The sequence below is a fragment of the Microchirus variegatus genome, assembly GCF_963457635.1.
Source record: "Microchirus variegatus genome assembly, chromosome: 13".
In the NCBI taxonomy this organism is placed as follows: Eukaryota; Metazoa; Chordata; class Actinopteri; order Pleuronectiformes; family Soleidae; genus Microchirus; species Microchirus variegatus.
Window position 1 is genome coordinate 21,001,392 of NC_139814.1, and position 17,437 is coordinate 21,018,828.

General features: G+C 43.3%; 2 protein-coding genes across 2 annotated transcripts; one reads left to right on the forward strand and one right to left on the reverse strand.

The window, feature by feature from the left end:
* Positions 1 to 935: 935 nt before the first annotated feature.
* On the forward strand, positions 936 to 6,233 carry LOC310935779 (elongation factor 1-alpha-like). Its single transcript, XM_083899731.1, has 8 exons — positions 936 to 1,237; positions 2,902 to 3,057; positions 4,247 to 4,426; positions 4,498 to 4,794; positions 4,874 to 5,024; positions 5,118 to 5,374; positions 5,466 to 5,700; positions 5,807 to 6,233. Exons 2-8 carry the CDS (start codon positions 2,914 to 2,916, stop codon positions 5,929 to 5,931), a joined length of 1,389 nt encoding a protein of 462 aa, XP_083755857.1. The 5' UTR covers positions 936 to 1,237; positions 2,902 to 2,913; the 3' UTR covers positions 5,932 to 6,233.
* Positions 6,234 to 8,627: 2,394 nt separating this feature from the next.
* On the reverse strand, positions 8,628 to 13,504 carry LOC310936103 (elongation factor 1-alpha-like; the record flags this gene model as incomplete). Its single annotated transcript, XM_083900142.1, has 7 exons — positions 13,358 to 13,504; positions 12,530 to 12,709; positions 12,146 to 12,442; positions 11,919 to 12,069; positions 10,823 to 11,079; positions 9,408 to 9,642; positions 8,628 to 8,752 (listed from the first exon to the last, which is right to left on the reverse strand). The coding sequence occupies exons 1-7, from the start codon at positions 13,499 to 13,501 to the stop codon at positions 8,628 to 8,630; spliced, it is 1,389 nt and encodes a 462-aa protein (XP_083756268.1). The 5' UTR covers positions 13,502 to 13,504.
* Positions 13,505 to 17,437: the final 3,933 nt, after the last annotated feature.

Genomic DNA, 17,437 nt, shown 5'->3' on the forward strand with positions numbered 1-17,437 from the left:
TTGACTGTGGATTTTTGTTTGTTTTCAATAAAGTAGACTCAAGTTCCACAAGAAAAACTTTCGACACCAAAACTTTCAATCAACCTAAATCCATGGTTTCCCAACCTGGGGTCCAAGTCCCTCCCTTAGGGCAGTGTTTCCCAACCCTGATCCTCAGGGAACACTGCCCTGCCATGTTTTAGATGTTGCCCTGCTCCAAAAACACCTGATTCAGATGAAATGTTGCAAAAGTTGAAACATTAATTTTTTTTTTTTTTAAATTTAAACAAATGTTGAAACATTCCATCAAAAAAAAAATAGATAAAAGTCAAAATATAAGATTTTTTTTTTTTTAAATTGACAAAAGTCAAAATATAAGATTTTTTTTAAAAACATTTGACAAAATTTGAAACATTACATTTTAGAAAAAAATGTGTGTGGGGGGGGGGGGGGGGGTTTCTCCAAAAAAATGTATATTTCAACTTTTGTCAATTTTTTTCAAAAATGTAATGTTTCATCTGAATCAGGTGTTTTTGGAGCAGGGACACATCTGAAACATGGCAGGGCAGTGTCCCCCGAGGACCAGGGTTGGTAAACACTGCCTTAGGGGAGTCTTTCTCTTGCAGTGTTTCTCAATCCTGATCCTGGATTGCATGTTTTAGATGTCGCCCTCCTCCGACACACCTGATTCAAATAAACAGCTCCTTAACAGGCTTCCATTTGACTCAGGTGTGTTGGAGATGTTAACAACATCTCAAACATGCAGGGCAGTGGGTCCCCAGGACCAGGACTACTGAGAAAACCCTGCTCTATTATGATAATCAGAACTCCACCTTTAAATGTATTAAGCTCTTTGTTGCCAACACACCTCTGTGAGGGCCCACTGTTGGTGTAGTGATAAGCACTCTTGGCTTTGCAGCAAGAAGTTCCTGGGTTCGAGCACCGTTTGGGACAACTTCGGAACAATGGCCTTTCTGCAAGGAGTTTGCATGTTCTCGGCTTCCTCCCATAGTTCAAAAACATGTGATTAGGTGAATTGGTCACTCTAAATTGACCGTAGGTGTGAGAGTGTGAGTGAATGGTTGTTTGTCTCTATATGTGGCCCTGCGATGGACTGGCGAACTGTGCAGGGTGTACCCCGCCTATCGCCTGCGACCCTCTGGTGGAGGATAAAGCGGTAGATGATGGATGGATGGATGGATGGACACCTCTGTGGCCTCTGAACTTCTGTGACCACTACTGCGTTTAAGCTCACCAGGTCAGTTAGCGGCTAAGCACGTTCCTGTTGTGAGCATCTGTGCAACAAAATCTCACTGAGAATCCAAAGATTCACCAGTATCAGAAAGAAACCACGGCATAATCGCATGAGTTCCACAACTGTCCTAAATGTCCATAATCATTACCAATATGTTGGAATTGATCATAAATCGTCCGGGTACACAAAAGGAAAGGGTGCCACATGATGAGCATTTGCAGTAAGAGATAAAGAAAACAAATAATGAGCAATTACTTTGGCTTTTCAATAACTCACTAACTTTTTCACACTTCACCTAGACCCAATTTTAGCCTTGGAGAACTCCCTTTAAAGGTCCAGTATGTAACATTTAAGATGGTTTAACATACTTCTACGCCAAAAAGAATGCTTGTGTACGTGTAGGATTGGTATAAAAGGGCAACAGATTGTGATTTTCATACAGAATAAGCCTTTTATATGTACCACACTGAAAGTATTTTGCCTAACTAAGGTCAGTGTTTTACGCTGCCATGTTTCTGAGTCAGAGATGAGCTCTGACTTTGTTGAAAGTGAGGTAGGTGTGAGTTTGTCCCAGATGCTGGTGCTGGGGCGCCATCTAGTGGACATACGACAGATCTGGGTGTTTGCTGATGAGTGTTCATACATGAACAGTTAATTATCTCTTTAACTGCTAATTATCAACTATGTTAGTTCCACCTTGCAAACTTCAAAATGCTAATGTTTACAACTGAAGCTATTATTTATTCTTGTGACTGTCGCCTGATGCCATGAAGGTCATCGTGGGATCGCCTGCACTATTTTAGCCTGGAGAACTTTAAACTCCCTTTAAAGGTCCAGTATGTAACATTTAAGATGGTTTAACATACTTCTACCCCAAAGAATGCTTGTGTGCGTGTATAATCGGTATAAAAGGGGAAAAAGTTTGTGATTTTATACGTACCACACTGAAATGTCTCTGAGTCAGAGATGATCTCTGACTTTGTTGAAAGTGAGGTAGGTGTGAGTTTGTCCCAGATGCTGGTGCTAGGGTGCCATCTAGTGGACATAGGACAGATCTGGGTGTTTGCTCATGGCAGAGTTCAAACTGAAATATTTCATACATGAACAGTTAATTAACTCTTTAATTGCTAATTATCGACTATGTTAGTTCCACTTTGCAAACTTCAAAATGCTAATGTTTACAACTGATGTTCTTATTTATTCTTGTGACTGTCGCCTGATGCCATGAAGGTCATTGTGGCATCGCCTGCACAAATTTTGCCTGGAGAACTTTAAACTCCCTTTAAAGGTCCAGTATGTAACATTTAAGATGGTTTATTGGCAGAAATTGAATATGCTACTGTCCCAAAGAGTGCTTGTATATGTGTAGAAATGGTTTAAAAGGTAAAAAGAAAATCAAGGATCGTGCTTTAACAAAGGTCAGCGTTTTGCAAAGCCATGTTTCTACAGGAGCCCAAGTGGACAAAAGAAGAGGCCAGCAATCAACAAATATGATACTGCCCCAAAAAGTGCTTGTACATATAAAATTGGTTTACATTTTTTAAAAAAATGAATAAATTGTTTTTCGCTGCCTTAGAATAAAAAGTTCCTACATTCAAATGTCTTATTATTACTATTATGACAATATTTCTTACATATTCTTTTTTTCTTTCCATGTCGTTTGTTAGCACTAAATCAAAATGGGAAAGTTAAAGCTCCACATCAGCATCGTGGTCATTGGCCATGTCGACTCCGGCAAATCCACCTCCACCGGCCACCTCATCTACAAGTGCGGAGGAATCGACAAGAGAACCATCGAGAAGTTTGAGAAGGAAGCTGCTGAGGTTCGTTCAAATGATGATGAAATGGCTGAAAGGGATAGTTCCGGCTTTTTTCCCTGCAGTGTGGTTGTATGAGGTGATTGTGCTTTGTGCACCCTTGGTGCCAGGAACTAGCCTCGCTTCAAGTGCAAAACATGGCTGATAACGGGAGTCACAACAAAGAAACAAATTCTCGCCACTCAATTAAATATATTTTGACTTATGTCTGCATCAGTGGTTCTCAAACCTTTCATACCAAGTACCACCTGAGAAAATATTAAGCTCTTGAAGTAACATTATCTCCAACATTAAAGGTGCATTATGTAATAAATCTAAATCAACTGGCCATAAAATCCTCCTAATATGTCACAGAGACTCAGGAATAATGTTCGTATAACAAACTGAACTCACCAACAACAGTACAGACAAAATATTTTGCAGACTGTAAATCATGTTTATGTTTTGAAATCATGTTTTGGCATGTGGCGCCCCCTACCGCCGTCTACCAATGATTGCAGTCAGTAGAGTCTCAGCTGCCGAGCAACCACGGGTTGCCAGTTACGTCAGAAAACGAAACCTAAGAGACCTCGGTATTGTGTATTTGAATGTAGTAACCGTTTTTGGCCACATTCTTACATATGGAACCTTTAAAATACAGCAGTGTAAACACTCTCTCATCACCCTCCTCTTCCTCACATGTATTTTACACACTGGTATAGTGAAACAAGATTAAGATGGAGCCAGAGTTCATGATATTGAACAACCTTTTCCAACAGGAAACTGTTGGTTGTTTGAGTCGATTTGTAAATTACTCACTTTCTGCACCAAAGGGCTTAGAGCAGGGGCCTCGTAACTCAAATGATCAATGTCCAGTTTGGGAAAAATCAACTGTTAAATAAAAGGGGACGAGGTGAGCTTAAAATGATTATCTCCGTATTCCATCATGACGCCGTGACGCTGCAATAAGGGTATTCATGAAACTATTGAACACCATTTCAAAATAAGTGTTCAGCTATAGCAACAATGTGTTGTATCCTTGTGTCTCTGCCAGCAACACCATTTTCAGTGCGTTTGAGCCTCCATGTCTCATGCTGGTGTCTTTGACAACCACAAAAAACAGAGCTTTCTCTGGGAATGGGAAGGGGACAAAGGTCAGAGGAAATAAGCTAATAATACATTTCCTATTCCATTTGTATTGTCTAAATCACAACAGATGGGCAAGGGCTCCTTCAAGTACGCCTGGGTGCTGGACAAACTGAAGGCCGAGCGTGAGCGTGGTATCACCATTGACATCGCTCTGTGGAAGTTTGAGACAAAACAGTACTATGTGACCATCATTGATGCTCCTGGACACAGAGATTTCATCAAGAACATGATCACTGGAACATCTCAGGTAAATACATTCATTATTTAGCCTTTTCACCAGCATTTGAAGGCACGTTTGACCAAGTTCTGTCCGTTCAGGCCGACTGCGCCGTGCTGATCGTTGCTGCCGGTGTTGGTGAGTTCGAGGCTGGTATCTCCAAGAACGGCCAGACCCGTGAGCACGCCCTGCTGGCCTTCACCCTCGGTGTGAAGCAGCTCATTGTCGGAGTCAACAAGATGGACTCCACCGAGCCCCCTTACAGCCAGGCGCGTTTTGAGGAAATCAACAAGGAAGTGAGCACTTACATCAAGAAGATCGGTTACAACCCAGCCGCTGTTGCCTTTGTGCCCATCTCTGGCTGGCACGGAGACAACATGCTGGAGGCCAGCATCAATGTGAGGACATTATCATAATCAATGTGTTAATCCGATTATTGTGAACATGGACTGATTCCTTATTTAAATCTCTCTGTAGATGAGTTGGTTCAAAGGATGGAAGGTTGAGCGCAAAGAGGGCAATGCCAATGGAGTAACCCTGCTGGAAGCTCTGGATGCCATCCTGCCCCCCGCCCGCCCCACCGACAAGCCCCTCCGTCTGCCCCTGCAGGATGTCTACAAAATCGGCGGTAAGGAACATAACTTCATTCTGTAACACAGTAGTTAATGTTGGAGTTGAAAATACATTAATACATTATCCCAAAATTATTCTTAATTATAAGGTATTGGAACAGTGCCCGTCGGACGTGTTGAGACCGGTATCATGAAGCCCGGCATGATCGTCACCTTCGCTCCCGCCAACCTGACCACTGAGGTGAAGTCTGTGGAGATGCACCACGAGTCTCTGCCTGAGGCTGTCCCTGGTGACAACGTTGGCTTCAACATCAAGAACGTGTCCGTCAAGGAAATCCGTCGTGGGAACGTGGCCGGTGACAGCAAGAACGACCCACCTAAGTCTGCTGACAGTTTCAATGCCCAGGTGAGTCTATGCACTCAGAATACAGGAAGGACATTTGCATGGTGTTTAAATGGATGTTTTTAATGATGAATAATATTTGCTGTGTCCATAGGTCATCATCCTGAACCACCCTGGCCAGATCAACGCGGGTTACGCCCCCGTTCTGGATTGCCACACTGCTCACATCGCCTGCAAGTTTGATGAGCTCATCGAGAAGATCGACCGTCGTTCTGGCAAGAAGCTTGAGGACAGCCCCAAGTTTGTCAAGTCTGGAGATGCTGCCATTGTCAAACTGATTCCACAGAAGCCCATGGTTGTGGAGACCTTCTCCAACTACGCTCCCCTTGGTATGTTATGCGCCTAAAATATCCAGTGCATGATTCAGAAATGCATATTCATATTTCAGCTGAGTAAAGCAAAATGTGCTCATCCACAAAAATCTTCTGTTTACAGGTCGTTTCGCCGTGCGTGACATGAGGCAGACTGTGGCTGTCGGTGTCATCAAGGAAGTGAGCAAAAGCACAAATACTGCTGGAAAGACAACCAAGGCTGCGGTAAAGGCCCAGACGAAGAAATGAATCGTTGTGCAGGACATCCAGCAACAAAATGTGTGCCGGCACCAACGGGCCACTCCTCCTCGTCCATCTTCCCCCCACCCCAGAACATCCTCTCTGAGGCATAGCTCTTTACTTAAGGACTGGCTTATGCTGATTAAAACCCATCGCAAAAGTTTTCGCAGGAAAAAGAACAATGCGGCATTGTCACTTACCTGAATCACATGTCGGTGCCTGTACTCAGTTAAGTTCAAGTTGGAAATGGTTAAAACCTATTGTTCTTAATGCCACATTCGATTGGAAAGAAAGCTGCTGGTAACTAATAAAAATAAATGTCTTTGAAAAATTTAAATTGGCTCGTTTTCATCCTTTTCTGCCGCAGTTAAAAGTGAAGGTTTTCGCTGTCATAGGCAAGCTCCCCTCTCTCCTGTGTTGCAGCTGTTTTTGACCATGCTGTCTGAGTCCGGCACACAGTTGACTATGTTCTCTCGGTTCAGGCCGACTGCGCCGTGCTGATCGCTGCTGCCGATCTTGGTGAGTTCGAGGCTGGAATCTCCCAAAATGGCCAGACCCGTGAGCACGCCCTGCTGGCCTTCACCCTCGGTGTGAAGCAGCTCGTTGTCGGAGTCAACAAGATGGACTCCACCGAGCCCCCTTACAGCCAGAAGCGTTTTGAGGAAATCACCAACGAAGTGAGCACCTACATGAAGAAGATCGGTTACAACCCAGCCACTGTTGCCTTTGTGCCCATCTCTGGCTGGCACGGAGACAACATGCTGGAGGTCACCGACAAGGTGAGGACATTATCAGTATGTGTTAATCCGATTATTGTGAACATGGACTGATGCGTTATTTAAATCTCTCTGTAGATGAGTTGGTCCAAAGGATGGAAGCTTGAGCGCAAATATGGTAATACCAGTGGAACCACCCTGCTGGACGCTCTGGATGCCAAACCCCTCCGTCTGTCCCTGCAGGATGTTTACTAAATTGGGGGTGAGTTTACTCCATGTTAACGCCCATGTTCCTACACTGTATGGACAAAAGTATTGGGACGCCTGACCATTACACAAACAACAATTTATGAGGTCAGGCACTGACCTTGGACAAGAAGGTCTGGCTCACAATCTCTGTTCCTGTTCATTCCAAAGGTGCTCGATGGGGTTATTGGTCAGAGCTCTGTTCAGGCCCCTCAAGTTCTCCCACACCAAACTCAAAGTCAAAACAAGTCTTTATAGTCCTTGCTTTGTGCACTGGGACACAGTCATGTTGGAATAGAAAAGAGCCTTCCTACTTCCACCTTTGTCCACTCAGTGTATGTGGAAGCACTATCTTGAGAGCCTTTGATAAAAACATGACCCACCCAAGGGTGCGAGCAACTTCTAAGCTCAGGTCAGTCTGAGGAAATTATGTATATGGTGCAAAGGGCCAATTATAGATGGATGGTTAAAGGTAAACAAATACCTGACATTTCTGCTTCAAAACATTCAAAAGCAACAATATATGTTGTTGACTAGCGTACTCACTTTAGCCAAAATACATCAACCACTCTTTAAATCCATAGAAATCAGTCTTTAGTTTTTCCATTATCTTGTGTATAGTTGTCACTCATTGATTGTGACTAGGGGCCACGGCATGAAGCACAGAGCAATTAGTGTTGGTGCTTTTGCAGCAAAAAGACCCGGGAGTTTCCGACCCAAAGCAACGGTCTTTCTGCATAGATTTGCATATGTTGGTTTTCTCCAGGTTCTCTGGTTTCTAAATTGAGGTTTGAGAGTGAATCTAGTCATGTTGAATTAATTAATATTATTATTATAATAAAAAAAAATAACTAGTGAATCCTAGTCTTGTGGTTCAAGGTTTGGTGTGGACCTCAGAGGCTTTTCAGATTTCAAAGCAGGCCCCGACACTCTTAACCTTGGGAATGGCCGCATTCAAAAATTCTATTTCCATGGTTCTCAAACTGTGGGTCCTTGTACCACCAGTGGTACGTGAACTTCCTCTGGTGGAAAATCAGAAATATACTCCTCTAATGTATTTACCAGGGTATGTGGTCGGAGTGGAGCTGAGGAATTTTGACCATAGTTCATGGAAAACAAAAAATAATAATAAATTAAATTAAAGGTGCCATATGTAAGAATGTGGTCAAAAACGGTTACTACATTCAAATTCAAAATACCGAGGTCTTTTAGGTTTCGTTTTCTGACGTAACTGGCAACCCGTGGTTGCTCGGCAGCTGAGACTCTACTGACTGCAATGAGTGGTAGACGGCGGTAGGTGGCGCCACATGCCAAAACATGATTTCAAAACATAAACATGATTTGCAGTCTGCAAAATATTTTTTTAATGCAAATATTTTGTCTGTACTGTTGTTGTTGGTGAGTTCAGTTTGTTATATGAACATTATTCCTGAGTCTCTGTGACATATTAGGAGGATGTTATGGCCAGTTGCTTTAGATTTATTACATAATGCACATTTAAATAATAATAATTATCTCTCGTGCTAATGTCGCTATACCAGTGTGTGAAGTATATGTGAGGAAGAGGAAGGCGATTTCATAAATCAAACATTCACTGAAGTGGAGCTAAAATGCTCATGAAAGATGTTGCAGATGAAAAGAGACGGCTTTATTTTTACTATGTTTTATTGTTGTTTTTTTTCGAATGTTTTCATTTGAACCTATACAGCAGTTAATCCAAGGAAATGTTCCGGGAAGGAGAACTCATTTCTTCTTCTCGGCTTTAACTGCAGACTTAGTGACTTTTCCAGACGTGGGATCCTTCTTCTTGACGGCCTTGATGACACCGACAGCCACCGTCTGCTTCATGTCGCGCACAGCAAAGCGACCTGAGAGGAAGAGGAGTCAAAATAAAAAGGTTTAATCTTCATTAAGAACCCATTTTTATATGCAAACATGCATATAAAACAGTTCTCACTTTAGCTCTCTGGCACGTTTCCTTTCAAAAATAAAAGTCTAGCTTTGTTTCACGAGTTAAATGCTGTTAATGCGAAGGCGCTAAACTACAATGTTTGCAGTCATTTGAACAGATCCAGAGCATTGTCTCTTCATGTGTCATGTGACAAAAATGATATCACAATAACAGTATTTGTGACGATATTTCACAGAATTAACCCGATATAACATAAATAAATATGTCATTATATTGCGATATTAAGTGGAATTTGATTGGAGGGCAAGTTTGAGAACTCAGTGCTAGAGCAGGGTTTCTCCTGAATCCTGGTCCTGGGGAGCCCAGCCCTGCCTTGCTTGTTTTAGATGCTTCCTTGCTCCAACACACCTGATTCAAATGAATACGTCGTCATGAGGCTTCTGTAGAGCTTGCTGATTATCTGACTATCAGGTGTGGTGGGGCAGGGAAACATCCCCAGGACCAGGATTTGAGAGGCCCTATGCTCGAGGGTGTTCTGGAGGACATGCAGGAAGCCTGGGCCCTTCTCCAAACACACAAAAATAAAATGTGTCGCAAATGTTATTACTTACCAAGTGGGGGGAACTCTGAAAACGATTCAACACACAGGGGTTTTGAAGGGTTCATCAAGACTATGGCTGCATCTCCAGACTTGATAGATTTGGGGTTGTCCTCGAGCTTCTTTCCACTACGACGGTCAATCTTCTCCGTAAGTTCTGAGAATTTGCAGGCAATATGAGCAGTGTGGCAATCCACCACAGGGCTGTAACCACTGGCGATTGAACCGGGGTGGTTGAGCACGATGACCTGCGGAGGGAGAAAATAAGGTGAGAAATGCACATTAACCTCATTAATGCACACAGAACATTTACGCTGCTTTTTTTTCCCCCCATGATTGTGTTTCAGCACAAACTTTAGATAATCTGATGAAAAAGATTTCTTTTTTTTCTATGTAAACACACCTGAGCAAAAAAGTCAAAAAAAAAAGAAAAAAGTATTCAAAGCCAGATTAGGTTCAGAGTTCCACTAAAGCCCAATTAAAGGCCACATTATTCTGAGACCCCTGAGCCTTCATACTTCTGCGTCGTGGTGACGGATACGTGCTGCAATTTCCCGCCCGAACAGTAGGCGTCGCTGCGCAACGTTGTTGTGCTTTTGGCTACAGTGAGCAATGGCGTCCGACAGAGAAAGACTGTTGTTGTTGAAACAGTGGCCGTTTCTCACTTTTCTGTGTCACGGAACGCAGTTTTAAGATAAGTTGAGGCGAGAAATTGGCCATTTAGAGTCTAAACATGTGCTGTGTGTATTAAGATGTGACGTATTTATAGTTTGGCAGCGACGTTGTCGGCGGTGATGAGCTCCGCCTCTGTGGACGCTCTGTGCGCACTGTGAGCCGGCACAGAGCAGCTTAGCTCGGCCTGTCCTGAGGACCAATCACAGCTCTTGCAGTCTCCTTTGTCCTTTGACGGATTGACGGACACTTAAAAAATATTTCGTGCAGTCGGAGACGACGCAGAGGGCTCTCCGACAGGCTCGCTATCGACGCAGAGGGCTCTGCGTAACCTACGTAGAAGAAGGTGGAGAAGTATAATGTGGCCTTTACAGTAGTAACTGACTGAGTAAAATGTAGGTCAAATTATTTCTATCATAATTATCTGGAAGAAAATGAAAATATATATATATTTTTTTGTCATTTAATTTTTTTCATGCCCAGCCGGGTCAGCTTTACAGAGGCAGCCATTTTGGACCACCAATGTTTTACATAGCCCACACTGGCCAAATTAAATATCTTTTGAGGTTTTTGTTTTTTGCTACCTAAAGGCAACTCATTTGAAAATGAAGGGTGAAGTGAGGCATATTCAGCTGCAACTTCACCAATGAACCTTTTAGGAAATTTCTAATTCGATTACTATTTACTTCTCTTTCCCCTTTAATGCAAAACCCGTAACTGGCACATTTCTTCCTCCCTTCTCTTCCTGACTCGCACCTGAGCAGTGAAGGTCTCCGCAGCCATTGGTGGGTTGTTCTTGCTGTCGCCGGCCACGTTCCCTCGACGGATTTCCTTGATGGAAATGTTCTTGACGTTAAAGCCGACGTTGTCACCGGGGAGAGCCTCGGCCAGAGACACGTGGTGCATCTCCACGGACTTCACCTCAGTGGTCAGATTGGGGGGAGCAAACGTGACGATCGTGCCGGGCTTCAGGACACCAGTCTCAACGCGACCAACAGGAACCGTTCCAATACCTGAGAGGGAACAGGAGGCAAAATGTTTGTGTATGTACTCTATTATTTATGATTTATTAATGATAGGTGTGCCTAAGCATAACCTTGATATTTATCCAAACCTTAACCTCAGTAACCTTAGCCTCCTATCTGGGTCCCTAACCTGAGGTGAAGTTGAAGATGGCGTCACAGGAAGACAACTTTGGGTAAAGTACTAGCTACATAAACAGTCTTCTATTGAATCTGTCTGTACACGTGCAGAGTAATGGACACTTTGGTTTGTCTGAAGGAACACTCTCTCCTCACTGCCACAAAAGTGAAATGTTGTTTTGAGCCTTACAGTGGTTTTAAAAATGGCGATTTGTCTCGACTCAATGATTTGCCCTGTGCAAGTTATAAAATATGAACTCGTTATTGTCTGAAAATAGACCTCGGAAAGTGTGCAACTCTGGATTTTTCCTTGATTGTCACGCGCTGTGTTCATCATGGTGCCGTTCCATTTGATACAGTGCGGTCTAGTTTGGAGCGGTAAAGCCCAGGGTCAAGCCCCATGGTGTTTCAACTGAGAGCAGTACCATGACTTGGTAGGTGGGCTATGGGCTGTGCAGATGGCGGTCAAAGTTTTGTATGAGAAAAGACTGCGGGGAGTTTGCCTCGTCTTCCTTACAGTATTTACACCGATCGCAAGGGAGCAATGTTTTTCTGTCGCCCACCGTACCATTTTACTCTGCTAACCCAAGGGAAGGGTGCCAAACAATGGAACAGTTGGGCCCAGTTATTTTGGTACTATTGGAATCGTATCCAATATTTCCACTCAGTAGAAACACAGATTTTGTCTCCCTGGAAAAAACTTTGCTCACCACCAATTTTGTAGACGTCCTGCAGGGGCAAACGTAGGGGCTTTTTGATGGGGCGTTCAGGTGGCAAGATGGAGTCCAGAGCTTGGAACAACGTGAATCCACTGGCATTACCGTCCTTGCGCACAATATCCCATCCCTTGTACCACTTCATCTACAGACACATTCAAAGAGAGAAATCAGTCCATGTTCACACTCGTATGATCAACACAAGTTGAATATTTCCTCACCTTGTCGCTCGGATCCATCATGTTGTCTCCTTGGAACCCAGAGATGGGCACAAAGGCAATACCGGCAGGGTTGTAGCCAGTCTTCTTGAGGAAGCTAATCACTTCTTTTTTAACCTCCGTAAACCGAGCTTCGCTGTAAGGGGGCTCGGTGGAGTCCATCTTGTTGACTCCAACAATGAGCTGCTTCACACCGAGGGTGTAGGCCAGCAGGGCGTGCTCACGGGTCTGGCCGTTCTTGGAGATACCAGCCTCGAACTCACCAACACCGGCAGCAACGATCAGCACGCCACAGTCAGCCTGAACGGACGGAATATGGTCAACTGTGTGCACGTCGAGCATTAACTAGAGTCGGTTTAAAAAGGATAATATAACGCATGTTTTCACCTGAGATGTTCCGGTGATCATGTTCTTGATGAAATCTCTGTGTCCAGGAGCATCAATGATGGTCACATTGAACTTGACGGTCTCAAACTTCCACAGAGCGATGTCAATGGTGATACCACGCTCACGCTCAGCCTTCAGTTTGTCCATCACCCAGGCGTACTTGAAGGAGCCCTTGCCCATCTGTTGTGGTTTAGAAAATACAAATGGAGAAGGCAACGCAGGTATCAGTGAGCGATGATTTTCCTTCCCTGTGGTATCCCACGTTCTTATTAAAGCTCTACATGTACTACAATAGTGTCCTTTTGCCAATCAAACAGGGCCACACCAGTTGCTGCTGGCAAGATCTGACGCCAAAATTAAGTGAAAAAAGTGTTTGTTCCTTGCCATTCCATAAAAACTAAATTCAATTTACTCCAAAAAGAACACAATTCTTATTCAGTCCAATATTATGACAAAATCATTGTACATTATATATTATACCTTCCTGACTATGTGACAACCAAACACAAAACATTTATTACTTATTTTGTTCACACATTTTATATTTAGGGCTCTACTGACATTTTTTTTTCTTTTTTGGTGGGATATATTTAACTTTTCCCCCGATTGAAAATGATTGCCACTGCCTTCGTTGGACTCTGAGCTGGGTTGCCATGGCACAGATGCGGCAGGGAATTTCATCTACCTCGATCTGTACAGCACCGATGCAAAGCAACTGGGTCTCGAATGATCATCGATCGTGTGATTATGCTTACGAACCACTGTGGGAGCAACCATTTTATAAAGTGTTATATAAACTACTGTGACATTGACGTCAACTGAACGAACCTCGGCGGCTTCCTTCTCATACTTCTCGATGGTTCTCTTGTCGATTCCTCCGCACTTGTAGATGAGGTGGCCGGTGGTGGTGGATTTGCCGGAGTCGACATGGCCAATGACCACGATGTTGATGTGGATCTTCTCCTTTCCCATTTTGATTTACTACGACACGGAGAGAAAAGTTATGTTGACTTAAATCTCAATTACTTCAAGGTGTCTGTCTGGTGTATTAAAGCAGTGGTTCTCCAACTTTTTATACCAAGTGCCATCTGAGAAAACAGTTTGAGACTCATGTATTTAGATCAATGACCGCTGATAATCAACTATGGGTAACTGACCATTTATCTCAATGTTTTATAAATAATAAAAAATAAATATCTATATAATATATGTATGTATATATATTGTGTTGCAAAGAGGAACTAGCATGTGCAATAGTTAAGTCTGAACACTTCCAAGTAACTACAGTAATAACTCATTTGAAGCACGTGCGTGCGTCAGAAACACGAGGACCTTCTTCCAGGTTGAAGGTAACATTCACTGCCACTAGATGTCAGTGTTCAGTGCTGCACCTGAGACCAAAAACCAGCACTTGGCCACACCTTTAGCCCCCACCCCCCACCCCAAAAGGAAAAAAAAAATTCATGGGCTCAGCAAAGAGAAGCCCGGTAAAGGAAGCATTTCCCCAAAATCAAGTAACAAGGTCCTCAACTCTTGCCGTACATGGGCACATCAGTAAAATGGCAAAAACCGAAAAGAATGCTGTTTTATAATAGCACAAAACACATTATATTGCATCACTGGCAAAAAGGAACGCACAGAAAGCTGAAAACGGGGAGAAAGAGAACTGGTCTAACTGGTAGACCATAAAAGGTGTTTGTTTAAACTGTTAATTTGACAAAATCCACAAAAACTTGAAAATTTTTTAACCTTCTTCCTTCTTTGTCACATGGTTACATGACACGTCCCCGTCCCCCCCCCCCCCCCCCCCCCCCCATAAACCAATCTAATTGTTTTAGTCAGCAGCAATGAATCAGCAGATACATTTATTGATATCATTTATGTTCTGTATTGAGAATATTTAAAATTTCACCTTTTAAACAACAGCAAAAAAAAAAACTGCTTTAATGGATTAAAGCCCTGTAGTTTTTTTGACAGCTGATTTAAATCAATATCATCCAAAGTTTAAAGTGTCTAATTTGTGTTCATTCATTCTAATCAGTGGCTGAATCATTTTTTTTTTTTTAAAAAGTGGCTTAACTCACCTGTTGAATGGAGGTAGTGGACACGTGTGCTCCTCTGTTCACCGCGGATCTTCACTTCACTGCTTTTTATCTCTGAACACTGTCATGTGAGGGCGAGGTCTTCTCCTAAGCCCCTCCCCCTGGATGCTTGTGTCCCTTAGCATGTCTTTACATCCTGCGCTTGAAAAGGTGTTCTCCTATGCGTGTCCGGATAATTATATTAACTGACGACAAAGCGGGAGCAGGAATCTAGAGAACTTTTTCCACACACACACTTTTCAAAGGTGACGAACATGTAAAAACGCAGCAAAGAAGGAGTTCACATGAGAGTTATAAGTTGGAGGGGATGGGGGGGGGCTTGTTTACACACTGCAGTTAAAAGTCATTGTCTTTCAAAGCAACTTTATTTACAGCCCACACCTTCAGTTCACATGTATGAGCGTTACAGTCGCGTCATTGTTCAGGAGGAGCCTCCAAACAGGATCGACCATAAGACCAGGAGACGTGGTGTCTCTGGGTCTGCACAGATCACACACATGTTCCTAATAAAGCGGTCGCTGGATATCAAATGTAACTTTTGCCAATAAGATGTTGGCTTTATTTAGTGGTGAATTAGATCCGGAATATAATTTACTCAGAAACTCCAGTCTTCTTTGTCAAAATCAGTGGCTTTACTTGGTAAGCGATGGCCGCGTAGCGTGTCGTTGTCGCGACATTTGACATTTGAAAAACTGACCCTACAGTATTTCAGATACAGGCCTCTACCAAACGGTTGAGACGTCTGTTCATAATAAACCTAGTTTAGAGTACAACATTCACAAGTCACATTAAGTGTTAGTGAGTTCAGCTTGATGTATTTTTCAATGAGATATAGTGACTTAAAGTGTGGTCGACCAAATGGTTGAGAAGCACCTTAAAGGGTTAAGTGTCGATCAAGAATCTCCTTCTTCTTCTGCAAGATTACAGCGACGCGTGACCATTAAAGGATATTTAATTTTTTTTCTATTTTTGATGGCCATCATTGTGGACGAACACGGGTTTTAGAACAGAAGTCATGGACTCGCACGCTCGCGCACATGTGGAGGCAGCCATTTTGTGATGAAGTGTGTGATAGCAGAGTTCCACGTGGTCCAAACAGGTTCGTCCGCTCATGCTCTTACTACTCGTCATGTGGAGATTTGACGAGTGTGTCATAACGACACGAGGCGGGGGGGGTGGGGGGTGTGGCTCAGTTTTAACGCCTGCAGTATAGTTTTTACGTTGAACTGAAGATTTATTTGGTTGTACCTCCCCAAAAACACAAGCCCCCTGTTTAGCTGATGGGATACCAAACTATTGCAGGTTGTCTGGGGGCCGTTCAGCGTCTATAGGCAGGTCAGGTCTAAGTGTGTGTCACAATACTCCATATACTGATATTTCAGAGAAATTCACAAATAAAAGTATATGTTTTGATGTGGAACATTAATGTTCACAATTAATAAATGTATTGAGTCTGTAAATGACAAAAAAACAGACCATTCCATTTTCCTCACTTATAGAAACACACGTTTTTAATATCACATTGGGATCAAACCGGTTTCAAATAATTGAATATCAACAATGACTTCATTCAGATTGTTAATTTTTTTTGTAGGAGACTGGAAACACTTTCTGTGCCATCACCACAATCACCCAGCAGGTTGAACTGGAATTAAGGCCGATTTACTGGTTTCATCATTAATATATTGTATTTTCCCTCGCAGCAGCAGCAGCAGCACATAGGCTTTGGAAGCATTACTGAGTCTCTTTTCAGGCTCAGAAATGACTCAATGAAAACAAGACTGCGTCTGAATGAGCCGTCATACTTAGAGATGCAGTGTTGAGCAAACAGCGAGAGGTGGTGGTGGTGGTGGTGGAGGCAGCATCCTTTCAGCAAAGGATTTCAACTTAATTCTATAGCGTACGCCCCCTGTTGTCACTGCACTGTCGTCCTGCTCTTCCTCGGGCTGTCACGGTGGTCAAACGGGTTGGTTTAGCTGCCGGAAGGTTTCCTGAAGCCTTTTCATTCCCCTCCATGCTACAGTCAGGTTTTAGTGTGTTTTAGTTTGGTTTCAACATGCACTCAGCCTGAGGGCCTGTCCACACACACACACACATAGGTGTTGTTTTTTTAAATTGTATTGGCGATGGTTTTGCCCCCATGGGAAACAACGTCTATCTACGAATCTCAAAACGTCGCCCCCTTCACTCTCTCTCGTCTTCTCTGTCGTGTTTGGAGATTGTTTGTTTGTCAATCACTAAAGTCAGCCTGGTTCCTCTGCAGCAAGCGGAGCCAGTTGAAGTGGTTTTCAGGCATTTCAAACTGGGCGGAGGCCCCTGGAGTGGGGGTGGTGGAGGGCGAGTCCTGGGACACATTGAAGAGATCATATCTCTCTCTATTGGCCTGGGGACATCTCACTGTCCCCTATAGGGAAGCTGGTCGGGGGGGGTTTGTGGAGTTCCGTGTCTGGTTCCTTGCTCCTGAACCTGCTCGCTCGCACAAACCTGGACCAGGAGAAGCAGCGAAAGTGTCGTTAGTAACGGGCCGACGGTATTGACAGACAAATATCCAGCCTGTGTCCTCAGGATGTTTAGTTTTGAGTGAAATATGTGGGAGGCCACTGTTCTAGCCTCACACTCATTTACTGACATGTGCACAGAAATGTTCCCCCATATGAAAGGAGTAAATTAGTGATATATATATATATATATATATATCTCCTGCTGCATGGTCTCCTCTGTCTCTACCTCACCTCCATCTTTTCCTTTCTCTCCCCCATTTTTCCTTATACCCTCAAGCGTTAGAGGCAGATACTTTTGAGTCGAG